At 47.8% G+C, this 16,507-nt stretch overlaps 1 protein-coding gene across 2 annotated transcripts in view; it reads left to right on the forward strand.

Moving 5' to 3' along the window:
- The first annotated feature begins 525 nt into the window (after nt 1–525).
- SPINT1 (serine peptidase inhibitor, Kunitz type 1) overlaps nt 526–16,507 on the forward strand; it is a 35,629-nt gene continuing 19,647 nt past the window's right edge. Inside the window, exon 1 of one of the 2 annotated variants that reach the window (XM_083743203.1) lies at nt 526–1,621. In XM_083743203.1, coding sequence (XP_083599329.1) covers nt 1,177–1,621 — 445 coding nt within the window. In that variant the 5' untranslated portion in view covers nt 526–1,176. The remainder of the gene's footprint in view (nt 1,622–16,507) is intronic. The other variant, XM_083743204.1, reaches the window with a different exon arrangement.

Consider the following 16,507-nt stretch of genomic DNA (forward strand, 5'->3'; position numbering starts at 1 on the left):
CATGTACGCCTCCTAAAGCTCCTTGGCAGATATTAAGTAAATAAATAATAAATATGTTTGTTCAATGTAACACATTTCACTGTGTGGGGATATTTGAAGATTCACGGATGAAATGCCCCATGTAAGTCATATTTAGATTTGAAATCAATGGGGGAGGAAACCACAGTGGAACATCTTATTTTTATTTTTGATTGTATCCCGCCCCTCATCGATATCTCTCAGGGAGGTTCACAACATAAAACTACAATATAAAATATATACGATAAAATTAAGAACAACAAACCCATAATCCCTTTCCCAGAACATCGGATGTCAATCAGCCAAAGGCTGCCGTTTTCGCCCAGCGTTTTCCACAGGGAAGAGCGGGCACTAAGAAATGGGCAGTATTTCAATTTCACATTCTCCCCCTGGCCTGAAAGGGCTTCCAAATTCTTTCAGATCTGCCCGTCCTCTTCCCTTTCACAGGAGGCGGCTGGGGGGAAAGGCGCGCCTCTAAGCATCCTCCCCTTTCCCTTCCCTCTTGCCTGCTCAAAGTAAATAGGAAGGGCTGGGTGTCCAGGCGTTGAATTTCACTTCCTGTCACCTGGAGTCTTTTGTCTCTCCCTGAGCTCTTGCTAAAGGGCGCACCTTGAAGTTCAGGCGGCGGGGAAGGAGTTAATCGGAGATCCGCGGAAGGGAAACACCCCTCTTGGGCTGCAGCGTAGCCCGTGAGTCAGTTTCACCTGAAACCAGTCGGCAGGTAGTGAAAAAAAACCCGAAAAGGGAAACAGATCGCAGAGGTCCGAGGGAGGAAGTCGTCGCACAAAACCGAAGGGACGGCGCCCAGGGAGCTTCACTCTTCCGATCCCCGGACACGCGCCCGCCGCCCGCAATTTTCTCCGAGGAGGAACCAAAAGGAAGAGTCGCCGTCGCGCATCTGCAGTTGGACTTTTGGGGAACAGGCGAGCCAGAGTTTAAAAAATATAAAATCTGGGGGGGAAAGTTGTTTAAAGAAATGCTCTTTGGGCTAAAGAGCCACAAGTAGACGGGAGGCGAAACAACTCCCTTTCAGCTTTCCTAGTCGACGGCGCGGTCGACTCTCCTTGGCGAGCCTTCTGCGCTTTGCCTGCTTTCCGCCCTCGCTCGGCTGCGGAGATCCACCGCCTGCGCGGAAGAAGGGGCTCCGCCTGCGTCACGATGCTCCCCCGTCGGATTCACGTCCAGGCTGGGCTGCTGCTTCAGCTCGTGGCGGCTGCCTTGGTAGCCGTCGGGCAGGAAGAGGCGGCGGAAGGAGAGTCCTTCGGAGACAGGTGCCAGGCCCATTTCACGGCCGGCTTGCCCGAGTTCGTCCTGGACACGGACGCCTCGGTGGAAAACGGAGCCACCTTCCTGTCCTCGCCGTCGGTGGAGAGGGGCCGCGACTGCGTGCGGGCCTGCTGCAAGCACCCGCAGTGCAACCTGGCTCTGGTGGAGAAGGTCCCCGGAGGGGACGGGGAAGACGGCATCCACAGCTGCTTCCTCCTCGACTGCCTCTACGAGCAGGCCTTCGTCTGCAAGTTTGCCCGGAAGGATGGCTTCCTCAACTATGTCAAGAAGGACGTGTACGAGGCCTATGTGGCCATGCGGGAGAAAGGCCATCGGGGTAAGGAGATGTGTGCTGTGGTCGGGGTGTCTTGTGGGACGTGTCGAGATTTGCCCTACTGAAGTATTATTCTTCCCCCCCCCCCCCAATATTAGAATTCCAGAGAGACCCAAACAAGGCGGGTCAAGAGTAAGGAGAAGTAGGACTTCTACTGGAGTTAGGAGCTGTTTTTTGAGAAAAGGATTAGACCAGGGGTCGCCAACATTTAGGGGCCTTGAGTTTATTCACAAACTGGAGGAAATGTGGTAGGTAGCACAACACACACAACCCCCCCCCAAAAAAAATCCTGGGAACTGTAGTTCACCCCTCTCGGGTTCAGTTCTCAGCACAAATTGCAGTTCCCTGTAAGACAGGGTGATGTCTAGTTTTCAACGTTGTGATATATTACCAGCTGAGCATTGCAATATACCGATATATCACAAAGTCTGAATTAAGGATGAAACTATGTAGAAGCGAACCCAGGTTTCTTTCTTTTTTGCCCTTTAAGTTTAATGTGTTTATACAGCTGCTGCCACCCTCACTACCAAGTACACACCACAACCTGTTTAATTGGCTACAGCTAAATGCTTCCTTCGAGCCTAATTTCAGCAGTGGGAGGCGCAGGCACCCTGTGGGTGTCAAGGGTGCATGTGTGCCAAGAGGTGCTACATTGGAGATCCCTGGATTAGCCAAGTGAATTGAGTGTAGGTCTATCAAAGCAGTTTTAACTACTGAGTTGAGCCCCCATGTCCAGGAGCAGTTTATACCTCTTGGGCACAAATGGCAGGAGAAAGTGACCACCTTCATGCCTTGATCATGAGTAACCAGAGGCATCTGCTGCCCCTGGAAAATGAACAGTGGAACCAGTTGACCTTGGTCTGATCTGGAAAAAGTTAATATGCTTTTGTGAGAGAGACTCTGGTCAAGCACTGTTTTGAAAATTCATAAATCCAGAATCTTCAACAGGAGGAAGGGAAAGCACATATATTACCAAGGCTGAAATCTAAGCACAGGGAGGAAATCTCATTGGAAAAATCCACCAGGGAGTTAATAGCATTGAATTTAGTGAGATTTACTTGTGAGAAAAAGATGCTCAGATTATACTGCATAACTGGAATGTGTAAATGAAAGCTTAAGAACTTTCAGCTTTTTCACTGTGTGATGGATCCTGCCTGAATAATTTAACTGGACGTGTTATAGGGGTGAAGGGCAAGGGTCTGTGGTTTGTTATTGCCTCTCTATAATGGCAGCCTTCCAGTAGAATGTCTACATAAAGATCTTTCTTTGCAGCAGTTTCTAACAAAACTAATATGAGGAGTGGCAGTCAGTCAGGCTCTTCATCAATAACATAGTTCTCTACTTTTTCCTGGAAAAGTGTAATATTACAGGAATGTACAGTTTACTTTAACTATGGAACTTTTCCACATTGTGGCTTCTTGTGTGCATATGCAAATTGTGACCGTGTAAAACATGTATCGCACATCCCCATGCAACATGGATTATGACGCAGAGTAGCACTTTAACAAAAAGAATGGTAAACTCATGGGGAAATGCCACTAAAGGCCTTTCTGCACATGTTGATCTCTTAACACTATAAATGTACATGTGCTGCCCATTATTTGTGTGCTGCCTGCGTATCCTTCCTCAAGACTGGGCTTTTGTTTCAGGGTGATTGCATTTTCCACCCACTAAATGTTATATTTTATAGTACTTTGCAGCCAAGGTGGCCTTCGGCTTCATACTAACTCTAGCAAAGAGTGCCTTGTTCATTTTTTTAGTAACTCGAGTCTTTAAAAATTCATTTTATAACTTGCTTCAAAATTTGCATCTGTGATTTATCGTTATTACTCAAGACAGTAAATTTGCACAAATGTATCTGATCATCATTGGTCAAGCACATACCATTTGAGTGTTGCTGATCTTATAAACATTCCTGCAAATAGCTCCTGCCCCCAAACACACAAACAATGCAGTATTAGACATGCAGGTGAGTATTGCCAGATTTACAAGTAAAGTTGATCTGCTTGTACTATTTGATTCCTCTATTGCCTTGTGTGCCTAGGAAACTACATCCCATTCCACAACAGTTCATCTATGGTTGCTGTGATTAGCTTCAGGTTGTGTTATGGGCAACTCCTGGGTATAGTCAGTGATGTAATTTTATCAGTCGTCACTAACTAACCAGCCTGCATACCAGCTTGACTATCACTTACCCCAGTGGTTTTCAACCAGTGTGCCGTGGCACCCTGGGGTGCCTTGAATGATGGTCGGGGTGCCACAGGCAACACTAGCCTCTGTCCCTCTTTCTTTCTTTCCCTCCCTCCTTTTGATGCCCTCTCATGTCTCTGCCTCCCAAAGGCTTGCATGGCTGTTTATTGCAGCAGCCCTGGCTATAAACTGTACAGGTGAATGGTGCCTCTGGAAGGCACCTCTCTTTGGGGTAGGGTGGGGGGTCAGCAAGAACGGCGGCAGCAGGAGAAGAGAAGGCTGAGGGAACACTCCACAAAGGAGGATGTTCGAAAAGGGGTGAGAGGCTGCCAGCTCTGTGGGCAAGGGGTGACCTAACTGGGCTCCTGAGCCCCACAGGGGTGCCGCAGAAAGAAGGTAGTTGCTTGAGCCGTGGACTCAAAAATCTCTGACTTACCCAACAAGAATATTTCCCCTGCAACAACCCATGATGTGATGCTGTACTTCTTAAACTCAGTCAAGGCTGTAGGAATGCCCTGTGTCATGACTGGTTGGACATTCCCAATGAGGACATGACTTGGACTTGTGCAGGATTTGGACCAGGGAAACTTTGTTGCTAATACATATTCAGGTTCCTTGTTGTAGTGATAAACCTTTTAGCCCCGTTGACTGCAGACATGAACTTCTGGGGGAATATTAAGGAGTATATCAACAAATAAGAACAGCGCATGCACAGTCATTGAAATGACATTCAAAGTCCTGCACTACTCTAGTAGAGTCTGTAAGAAGGGATTCTACCACATTTCACTGAGGACAGAAGCACGGTGCCAGGCCATAGGGAACATTTTGAATATGCACAACCCCAGACCTTACTCAGGTCATCTGCAGATACAATGCTGAAGGGTCAAGGGAATGTGATGTACCCATCCATGCCTATAGTCTATTATTTTTTTTCCTTTGGCCTAAATATGCTTTGACTCCTGAATGTCCAGAGACTTGTGGGAGAGAAACGGGAGTTTCAGATCTTGGATTACCTAAGAGAGCTTTGAGTAAAAGCTCATTGTGCACCTATCAAAATATCTTTGCGGGTCCAAACGTTTTAAAAGTGCTGCTTTAAGCATTTAATTGCACGGAAAGATGTGCCTTCCATGAAGCATTTTTTCCATTTCTCTTCTCTAACTATTTGCGGCCTGGCAACAGAAGTATCAAAGTCTTCAAAGAAATCTAAACCTAGGGCAAGGAGTCTCATGGGGATTAGGTCTGAGCCTTCCTGGAACCTAATTGCCTCATGCTGAACCAGGAATGCTTTAATGGAGGAGAAGAATACAGTGCAAGGTGCAGTATTTGGAGGTGGAACTGCGGCTTCCTGGCATCTCGAGTTTAAAAAGGCTCAGGCAGCAGGTGGTGTGGGAAACCCTCTGCATGAAGCTCTGGAGAGCCACTGCCAAGGGTCGCATCCACAACATACATTTGAGGCACTGTTATATTATTTTGACAGGCATCGAGAATCCTGGGGACTGTTGTTTGTTTTGGGTGCTGACCCACACAGAACTATAGTTCCCAGGATTCCCCATGAGTGTTAAAGTGGCATAACAGTGTAATAATAATAATAATAATAATAATAATAATAATAATAATAATGCATAAAAACAGACATCAATTAATTAAAATACATCTTAAAATTAATTCAGACAAGTTAAAATCTGGGCAGGTGGCAATTATCAGGTTGGAATTGAGTACTTGCCAGGACCAACTGTTTCCACTGATCTTACAAGGACCTGTGAGCGGGTTGGGGGCCTCCTTTGGGCTTGTTTTATACAAAGGAAAGTAAGTCAGACTGCATCCTGCCCAAAGGCCTGGTGGAACAGCTCCGTCTTTAAATATATAGCAAGGAGGTGATCAAAGCTGGGCTAGAAAGATCAATGGGCAAAGGTTTGATCTGATGTAAGGCAACTTCCTATGTTTGTATAGGAGGTCTCAGCTCCAATTTACCAGTTGGATGTTCCAATTTACTGTAAAAGCATAAATAAAACATTAAAAAGGAGGTCTTGGCACAGCTAGGAAGACCTTTTATTTTTGCTTCCTCTTCTGTTCGGAATGTTTCATGCTTTTCTGTTACTGGAAAGAGGAGGATAACATGATAGTGATGTCGGGTATTTTTGAAAGGTTTTGTCGTGTGTGCATGATGCCATCAATAACAGGTCTTGTTTGTGGGCTTTTCATAGGCATCTTGTTATCTGCTGTGAGAACAGGATGTCGGACTAGGTGGGCCTGATCCAGCACACTCTTCTGATGTTCCTGAACAATCCACCACATTTTTTTAAAATGTAGCTGTTGTAGTGGATTATATATATACAGTATATGAAAACACTAGTTTCCTACTTTTTATACTTTATGCTAGGCATGGCAAATACATGGGCATGGATGGTTTTGAAGGCTGTGAGAGCAATTTGCCCTGCACTCATTACACATTTCCCTGTTCAAAATTGCTGCAGGATTTCTGAATAGTAACCAAAGCAAATTTAATGCTTTATCTGTTAGTGGGGGCAGTTCCCAAAAAAGTAAGGAATGTAGATGTTTGTGTAAATAGACCCTGTCAGTATACTGAAACATATATATGTGTGTGTGTGTGTGTGTGTGTGTGTTAGTGTTAGGAAAAAGTTTGACGTTATTGAAGCTTAACCTCCACCACCCAATTATTATAAGGGAGCTGAAAAACTGTTTCAAGCCAGGAGATGGGAAGATTGGTGAACAATAAACTAGCTCACAAAAATTGAATGTGTTGTGGAGACTGTACGCAGTAATATCAATTTGGCTTTCTCCTGTATAAACTTCCCCTTGTGTTGAGGGCATATTTTGAGGCGCCTTCTCTGAGTGACTATCATAGACGCCTCCTGGCATCTCCAGATTATGGAATGCCTTTCTGGGAAGGTTTGCTTGGTGCCTGTTCTTCATTTTGACCCAGGATTGTAAATTCTATCCAGATGAGCTTTTGGAGATAAGCTAAACACTTATTCTTTTGTCTACTCCAGCTTTAATTTGCTTCTTTCCCGCTTTGTTTTTGTGTGTGGCTTTAAAAATCTCCACATGTTTATGTTTGCTGGGGGCTGATTTGTGGGATTGAGATATTTGAAAATGAAATACAATTGAAGCCGCTGACAAGGAGTGGTGGTGGGATCTGAGCCAGAAAACAAATGTATTCTGTAGATATGACATATGAACTAGGTCAGGAGGTGGGGAATCCTGTGGGGAATGGAAGGCTTGTTTGAACAGGACAAGTGAGTGCATCATTTCCGTTGGGTGCCCGGGAAGAGTGAGGTTACTATAGGTGTGTTTCTAGGAGACCGGATTAACAAAGCCCCTGAGCACTGAGGTGACTTACCTACCTGGCAGATACTTTTTCGTTTACGTCACTTTCTCTCCATGACCTGCTTGAGACTTCTGCTGCACAGGAGGGAATGTAAGAGGCAAAACACAGACGTTTGCCTCCAGTCTGTGCATATCATTAAAACTTAGTTTTGGCAGGCAAGGCTGTGTGGTTGTCTGACAGGCAATGCATATGACCCCACCCAAAGAGTAAGGAACAGAGACCGCTGAGAATGTGTAGAATAGCATCCCAGTCGTAATGAACCCTGCATGCAGTCTCAAGAGGAGCAGGTCAGATATACATGTTGTCCACTCCGTTTGATCAGTTCTCCAAGCTTTTTTGCTGGATGTGTTTAGGTTATTGTAAATGTGAAGGGATATGTAGAGTCAAAAAGGGAGAGGGAACAGCAAAAATGTAGGAGAGTTGACTGTTCAAATGATACAGTTTAGCACAGTGTTTCTCAAACTTGGGTCTCCATAGTTTCCAATTCCCATAATCCCTAGCTAGCAGGACCAGTGGTCAAGGATGATGGGAGTTGTAGTCCAACAACAGCTGGAGACCCCAGTTTGAGAAACACTGGTTTAGCAGCTTTGCACCCCTGCAGCATGCAGTGCATAAGTAATGTGTGCCTAGCTCTCACATTATTAGCCCAAAGAGCAATATAGCGGTCAGAATTGCAGTAGTAAATAAGCTACATGGGTAATGGAGGAGGCTAGGTCAGAATATAAATCAAGTATGACCTGAAGGATAGCTCAGTCAGTAGAGCACGAGACTCTTAATCCCAGAGTCATGGGTTCAAGCCCCACGTTGGCCAAGAGATTGCTGTATTGCAGGGGGTTGGACTAGATGACACTTGGGTCCCTTCCAACTCTACGATTCTCTGTTTTTATGTGTTCTCCAGATGGTTCTGTGCTCCTAGAGTAGGGATGGAAATGTGTAGCCCTCTAGATGCTGCTGGACTGCAATAGTCACCATCCATGACCATTGATCATGTTGCAGGGAACCAATGTCCCCACTGTGGAAGGACGTGTGGGTCCAGAATTGGCCTCCACAGTCACTTACAAACTCACTGTTAAAACTGTGTTTATGGAAGACAGTCTTACTCGGCTATGAGTGATCGCCAAAGAAGAAGACGACGACTGTGCTTCCAGAATAGGGATGGAAACCTGTAGCCCTATAGATGCTGCTGGACTGCAATAATCATAATCCATGACCACTGGCCAGGTTGGCTGCTGCTGCTGCTGCTGCTGGGGGCTGGTGTCCAACATCTGGAGGGCCACAGGTCCTCTCCTCTGTGCTGGGTTGGATTTAGACCTGTGGGAGCTGACTTCAGAAATGCATCGGGGCAGGGTTCCTTTCTTGCATCCTCAGTTCCCCATCAATAAAATGGGAACAGGGCTGCTGCTAGGATAAATCTGATCATGACTGCAAAGCATTTGGAGCCCTAAAGAGTACCTTAGAGATAATTTCTAAGAATTGGTACATGCCACTTCCCAAAGTGTTAATCTGGCGGAACATGAAGGGTAATAATGGGCAAATTCCATAATGTCAAAATAAGGATGGGCAGTTGGGCCATGCTACTTCCTTTTTGTCATCCTGTAGGCCAAATGCCCCAACTGGTATGTCCAGTATAATTCCAGTATGATTTCTCCAGAGCCTTGCCCAGTTATGGTGGCAACCTTCACCCTCTTGTACAGCCTCGTGATGATCAGCTCACCAAGCACTGCCAATACAGTCACATTGGTTTTTATTTGTTAGCTGTCAAATGCAACCACAGCAAACACAACTGAGGTTGCAGCGTAACATTGCTATGCTCTTCCTTATCCTCGATATGTGCCTTGGCTCACATGGGTGGCTTGTTTATTTCTGTAGAAGCTCTGTTCCATCCCACAGAACAGGGTGAGGAACCTGTGCCCCCTCCAGAGATTGTTGGACTAGAACACCCTTCTATCCTCATCACCATTCTGGCAGGGGCTGATGGGAGTTGGAATCCAACATCCTCTGGAAAGCCCATAGGCTCCCCTTCCGTACTGAAATAGATTTGCTTCCTTCACTGAGATTAGCCTTCTTCCTTCTCTTGTGGTCCAGGTGAAAGATCTATGATGATTCTTTTGATCAGCACACATAAGATTTTATATACCAGAATAAAAATGGAATATATGCTCAGATGTGCAAAAACAGCTCTGGGGTGAAAAAAAGGGGGGGAGGCATTAGCTCAGTTGGTAGTTAGAGCATGGTGCTGATAATGGCAAGGTTGCATGTTTGGTCCCCGTATGGGACAACTGCATATTCCTGCATTGTAGAGGGTTGGACTAGATGATCCTCAGGGTCCCTTGCAACTCTACGAATCTATGATTCTATGTGCCTAAACGCTTTCTGCTCAAATGAGAAAACTGCTTTTAGGAATAGATGGGTATTTGAGTTCTTGTTTGCTGACCGCTTTAAAAAAAATAGTCAAAAGAAGATGATACATGATTGCGCTGAAGCTGAGCAAGAATAGAAATAAAAGCATTTTGTCTGGAATCTTTAGATGGAATAATATGCCAAAGACTCTTCTCTTTGTTTGTAATTCTTGAGCAATTCTGGCGCCCCCTCAGCTCTTGCCACTTGTTTTGGCTGTTAAGCATTGTTTTTGTTAAGAATTGTTTTGGCTGCTAAGAATAAAGGAATAATGCTGTTCATCATAAACTGTATTCTTGGGTGCCTGCTGTTTGACTCTTTAGTGATGCTGCTGCGCTCCTTCTGTTTTCTCCATAAAATGGGAATCCTGTGTTTTCCTTATGTGGAAGGGCAGGACCCAAAGATGTTTACTGGCAACAATCTAGAGCCTGCTATTTAAGTTATGACTTCATAGGTTTATTCTGGGTCTAGGCAAACCAGTTCAGTGGGAGTGGAATAATAACCTCCTCAAACTTTTGCCTATGTTTAGAACAGCAACTTCTCCTAATACTGTGAAATACTTGCAAACACAGCCTGCCTCCAGTTTTTTGGGTGGGAAGAAGTGTCTCCAGAACTGTCACTACCCCAGAAGCAACTGCTGGTGACTTTTGGACTTTGATCCTAGGCACTTGCATGCAGGGAAGTGGCTTTTATTGAGAGAGATGGGGATTTCCTTCCAAGGTGTTTTTGCAGTGGAGCCCAGCAATTCGCCATTTGTTTTCCCAACAGACTTTGCCATCCAGCCTAACCTACCTTGCAGGGTTGTTGTAAAGTACTTTAGCCCCTTCACATTTACCAGAAGAATAAATGGTGGGACACAGAAATTCCTCTTTCCTTTTGATTGCTTGCACCCGTTAGTAGCAGTTGTGAACGTTGCTGGACAAAAGTGTGAATCCTGGATTGGTCTGGATTTAATTTTGATTTAGCAACACTCACTAGGCCTGGGCAATACAGTGGTACCTCGGGTTACATACGCTTCAGGTTACAGACTCCGTATTGAAGAACTTTGCTTCAAGATGAGAATAGATATCGTGCTCCGGCGGTGCAGCAGGAGGCCCCATTAGTGAAAGTGGTGCTTCAGGTTAAGAACAGTTTCAGGTTAAGAACAGACCTCCAGAATGAATTAAGTTCTTAACCTGAGGTACCACTGTATATCCCAGGACCAGTATGAGGAGCAGACCGCGATGTCGGCTTCACTCACCAGTATATCGCTGGTGAAACCACCACCGCTCCTGAGTCCCTCTGCTAGTGACTTCCTCTAGCGAGTGTTGCTCTACCCCAGGGGTTGGCAAAGTTTTTGTGGCTTGGGCCGGTTCACAGTCCCACAGACGCTGCAGTGGGCCGGAGTGTGTGTGTGCGTGCTTGCACACATGCACAAAGGCTATTTCCGGTGCTCCTTCTGGCGCGGAGGAGGCGTGTGCAGCTTCCCATTGGCTGCAGGAGCTTCCTGCAGCCAATGGGAAGCTGGTCAGTGTCACGGAAGGCAGTCTGCTCTGTGCCAGTTTAGCGTGGTGCATGGGAGCCGACCGAGTGGGTAGCAGGGTTCCCTGAGCGGGCGGCAGGGGTCCATGGGCTGGTTAAACGACCACCATGGGCTGCTTGTGGCCATGGGCCTTAGGTTGCTCACCCCTGCTCTACCCTCATACTGTGCAGAGGGAGAAAAAAGCTACACCGACGAAGCGCCCATACAGCTTGTTCCCCCCACTGCATCTTTTAACTGCTCAGCTGAGGAGTGTGCGGTTGCTGCTCCCCTCAGAGTCCCCCAGCCTGGCACTGGCTCCAGGCAAGGGGTCCCCGCTGGTCTCCCTGCTCATCTGCAAGCTAGGGGAACACCAGGGATGGCTCAACTGGTGGTGGGGAGCCCTCCTGTGCCCCAGCTGAGCTGTACAAACAAACTGCCTTGTCCCAGCCCGCTAAGCACTGGGGTGAAAGTGTCTCAGCTCCTGCGGTGAGAGCTGTGGCAATTTCACCCAGTGCCTCGCAGCCAGTGCAGCTTGTTTGTTCAACATCACGGTATATCGCCAGACTACAACGTTTGGCTGGTGATATACTGCTATGCTGCAAAGCTGATATCGCCCAGCCCTAACCCTCACCGTGACATAGTTGGCTGCTGCTTTAGATTAATATGAAGTGTTCTGATACCTTTGCCAGTGTTTTTGCAGGAAAGCTTAAAGCCACTCATTGCGATGGCACAGAACTCATACTGGCCAACATCACTTTCACAGCAGTCAAAAAAAATTCAGTGTCATGTGGCCGCTGAATTTCTTTGGATTTGCTGAAGAGAATGTGATACTGTTTGCCTTAAAACAAGGGAAGCGGAACCCCTGAAAATCCAAAGTGGTACAGACTAAACAGAGTTGCAGTGCTTAGAGTCGGAAGGTATTTTTCATGTATACAGTGCTAAAGAAAGAACGAACAACTGGACAGTTTCATGATGCTGAACTTTGATCTAAGCTTATGATAGGCAAATGCTTACTTGAATCAAAGTTCACAGATAAAGGAAGTTAGACTAGGATTATGTATCGAAGCGAGGTTTGTTTTTGTATAGTGTAGGTCATGATAAAAAGAGAAAGGACTTCTTTGAAACTCTGGTGTTGAAAGAGGCTGCATCTCCAGGGGCAGAGTACATGTTGATGCAGAAGGCCCAATTTGAATCTCCAGCTAAAAGGATCTTGGATAGCAGAACTGGAAAAGGCAGAGACTTCAGAATATTGCTGCGTCTCAGAGCAAAAACCAAGCTGGTTCAAATGTTCTCATCTGTAAAGGGGTTTGCCAGTGGCGTCTTGGCTACAGATTTTACCCAGTCTAACTGTTTTGGATCCTTTCCCCAACACAACCTTGGGAATTATAGTTCTGGGATCAAACCAGGGCTCTTTCATGGAATTGATTCTTGCTACAAAAGCAACAACTGCTTTCTGTTTTGGACATTAACTGGTCCTAATAACAGAGCCAGTGTGGTGTTGAGAGCCAGTGTAGTGTAGTGGTTAAGAGCGATAGACTCGTAATCTGGGGAACCGGGTTCGAGTCTCCGCTCCTCCACATGCAGCTGCTGGGTGACCTTGGGCCAGTCACACTTCTTTGAAGTCTCTCAGCCCCACTCACCTCACAGAGTGTTTGTTGTGGGGGAGGAAGGGAAAGGAGAATGTTAGCCGCTTTGAGACTCCTTAAAGGGAGTGAAAGGCGGGATATCAAATCCAAACTCTTCTTCTCTTCTTCTTCTTTATTATTTCCACTGACTGACTCTACATACTCCTCCCTGGACGTATACAACTACCAAAATCTTGATCTAAGCTTGTACTGTAGTACAAATATGTCCTTTAGTTCATTTAATTTCCGTGTTGGGAAAAAAAAGTTCCAGGTTGAGCAAAGGTCCAAGTGTTGTTGTTGTTTTTTTTTTTGTGTGTGTGTGTTTGTGTGTTTGTGTGCTTGTTGTCTTTCTCTATAAAGGTGAATGGCTCAGGCTTGAATGCTTTAATCTCTTATCTTAAAGACCAGACTCACCTTTAGAATCTGTCTTCTCTTTTCAAATAAGAATTTTATTGGTATGAGTTTTGTTTGTTTTTCTTCATGTGTACCTTGAGTGAAATCTTTTGTCTGGAATAAAGTAGGCAAGTCCTGTTGAGGCAGATTCCAGGGATGGCTGCAACACAATACAATGTGCAGCAGGGCTTGCCGAGTTTTGAAACTGAGCTACATATGAGGCCTACAGGAGTCCTCCTTGCTGGTCAAAATTCCTTTTTCCCCCATTCCCTCTTCTCCTCCCAGTTTCCCATCCCCCCCCCTTCCAACACTCAGACAGCAAGCATTTCATGGCCACTAAGCATGCTCAGCCATAGCTGTTTTGGGGGTTATGCCATGGTCTAGGTCAGGGGTCTGCAACCTTTAAGACAAAAAGAGCCACTTGGACCCATTTCCGAAGAAAAAACAACAACTGGGAGCCGCAAAACCATTGCGACATTTAAAACAAATATAACACTGCATACATTGTTTCTTAGCCCAATGTTATCCTCGTCATTATAAAAATAACTTTTTTGACACTTTTTAATTATTTTTTGTTTGACCCCTCAGAATTACTCCTCCTCATAGAAATAAACGTTATATTAACAAGTTACCTTTTTTTGAGTGTGTGTTCTTCACTCCCCTTCAAAACAGTAGCTGCAAATTGCAAAGCAATAGCAGCAAATCAGCCAGCAACAAAGACATGCTATATACCGTATTTTTCGCTCCATAGGACGCACTTTTCCCCTCCAAAAATGAAGGGGAAATCTGTGTGCGTCCTATGGTGCGAATGCAGGCTTTCGCTGAAGCCTGGAGAGCGAGAGGCATCGGTGCGCACCGACCCCTCTCGCTCTCCAGGCTTCAGGAAGCTATCCGCAAGCCTTGCAAGCCCGGCGGGAGTTCCCACAGGCTCACAAGGCTTGCGGGCAGCAGCCTGCAGCCCCAGCGAGTGTCCGCAAGCCTTTGCGCGCCTGGCGGGAGCTCCCGCCAGGCGCGCGAGGCTTGGGGCGGCAGCCTGTTGCCCGAAGCACAGGGAGCCCTCCGGAGGGCTCCCCGTGCTTCAGGCGAGTGTCTGCAAGCCTTGCGCGCCCGGCAGGAGCTCCCGTCGGGCGCGCAAGGCTTGGGGCGGCAGCCTGTTGCCCGAAGCACAGGGAGCCCTCCGGAGGGCTCCCCGTGCTTCGGGCGAGTGTCTGCAAGCCTTGCGCGCCCGGCAGGAGCTCCCGTCGGGCGCGCGAGGCTTGGGGCGGCAGCCTGTTGCCCGAAGCACAGGGAGCCCTCCGGAGGGCTCCCCGTGCTTCAGGCGAGTGTCTGCAAGCCTTGCGCGCCCGGCAGGAGCTCCCGTCGGGCGCGCAAGGCTTGGGGCGGCAGCCTGTTGCCCGAAGCACAGGGAGCCCTCCGGAGGGCTCCCCGTGCTTCGGGCGAGTGTCTGCAAGCCTTGCGCGCCCGGCAGGAGCTCCCGTCGGGCGCGCGAGGCTTGGGGCGGCAGCCTGCCGCCCGAAGCACGCGGAGCCCTCCGGAGGGCTCCCCGTGCTTCGGGCGAGTGTCTGCAAGCCTTGCGCACCTGGCAGGAGCTCCCGTCGGGCGCGCGAGGCTTGGGGCGGCAGCCTGCCGCCCGAAGCACAGGGAGCCCTCCGGAGGGCTCCCCGTGCTTCGGGCGAGTGTCTGCAAGCCTTGCGCGCCCGGCAGGAGCTCCCGTCGGGCGCGCGAGGCTTGGGGCGGCAGCCTGCCGCCCGAAGCACAGGGAGCCCTCCGGAGGGCTCCCCGTGCTTCGGGCGAGTGTCTGCAAGCCTTGCGCGCCCGGCAGGAGCTCCCGTCGGGCGCGCGAGGCTTGGGGCGGCAGCCTGTTGCCCGAAGCACAGGGAGCCCTCCGGAGGGCTCCCCGTGCTTCGGGCGAGTGTCTGCAAGCCTTGCGCGCCCGGCAGGAGCTCCCGTCGGGCGCGCGAGGCTTGGGGCGGCAGCCTGCCGCCCGAAGCACGCGGAGCCCTCCGGAGGGCTCCCCGTGCTTCGGGCGAGTGTCTGCAAGCCTTGCGCGCCTGGCAGGAGCTCCCGTCGGGCGCGCGAGGCTTGGGGCGGCAGCCTGCCGCCCGAAGCACAGGGAGCCCTCCGGAGGGCTCCCCCGTGCTTCGGGCGAGTGTCTGCAAGCCTTGCGCGCCCGGCAGGAGCTCCCGTCGGGCGCGCGAGGCTTGGGGCGGGAACAAAGGAAAATGCGCCTCCTCCCCTCGCCTCCACCCCGGAGCCGCGGCAAAGGCGTTAAAGAGCCGCATGCGGCTCCGGAGCCGCAGGTTGCCGACCCCTGGTCTAGGTTGACTCTTTTTTTTGGTACTTTTGCAAACCTAGAGGTTCTCCCAAGCCTGCTGAGATTTACGGGTATATGATTAAAAAAGGTCTGTGGAACTTTATTTCAATATATGATCACAGCATCGAGACTTTTACATGCACAAAGAAGGAAAAATTCATCATTGTCTACAGTGGAGGAATTGTTGTTAGAATTACTGGACTTGGCTGAGATAGTGAAATTGACATGTTTAATCAGAGAAAAACCATTGTCAACATTTACTAAAGATTGGAAACTTTCTGTGGGTTTTTTGCATGAAAAAGAAAATGTACTTATGATATCTCGGTTTGAGGATTGAAGATAATGTTAGTTTATAAAAGGTGGATTTGTTGAGTGTTGTCTTGGAGTCCATGTGTTGAACAATTCTCTCTAAATAGCTGACAGATAAAGAATCAGAAGTTCTCTTTTCTATTTCTCTCCATTTCCCTCTTTTTATTTTACCCCATTCATTTTTTCTTCTGTTTCTGCTCTGCATTTTTATTTAGATTAGTGTTTTAGTCTTGATAAAAATATATCCGATATTGATCTTATTTTTTCCCCTATTTCAGTAAAAGGAAAGAACCTTCAAGATACTTGAAAACAAAAACAGATTTCCTGTTTTAATTGCTTGGCCTGAGCAGCCTCCTGGCCTAGGTAGAGTTGGCACAACAGATCACCTTCTTCCTGGGGTCAGGGCAAGGTGCAGTTGGGGACTTCAGCTGGAGGGCCCAGGTGCTGCTAACAGTGCAAGAATAAAATTTTATTTTAAACACCTTGGAGGAAGGTTTAAATACTATAGTAATTGAAACTGACCCAGCGATAGTTCCCAAAAGCTCACCCAGAGCAACTATGTGCCATGTGCATGAACTGCAGAGGCATAATGTCAGTGATACAAATGAATGATGGCTTCCAACCTGGGCATGTATCAGTGGTGCTCTGAAAGAGACAAGATCTCACCATCACGTCCCACACCAGGCAATTGCTTCAGCACAAACCCTATCTAGAGCTTGTATAGATATATTTTCTAGCCCTGGTTTTAGTGTGGAGATTAGCAGGGCTCCCCCCCCCCCCCAGGTGTAAATCACTGGTACTAGGTTCTGAC

This window comes from Podarcis gaigeae (genome assembly GCF_964106915.1).
Source record: "Podarcis gaigeae genome assembly, chromosome: 1".
NCBI classification, from domain to species: Eukaryota; Metazoa; Chordata; class Lepidosauria; order Squamata; family Lacertidae; genus Podarcis; species Podarcis gaigeae.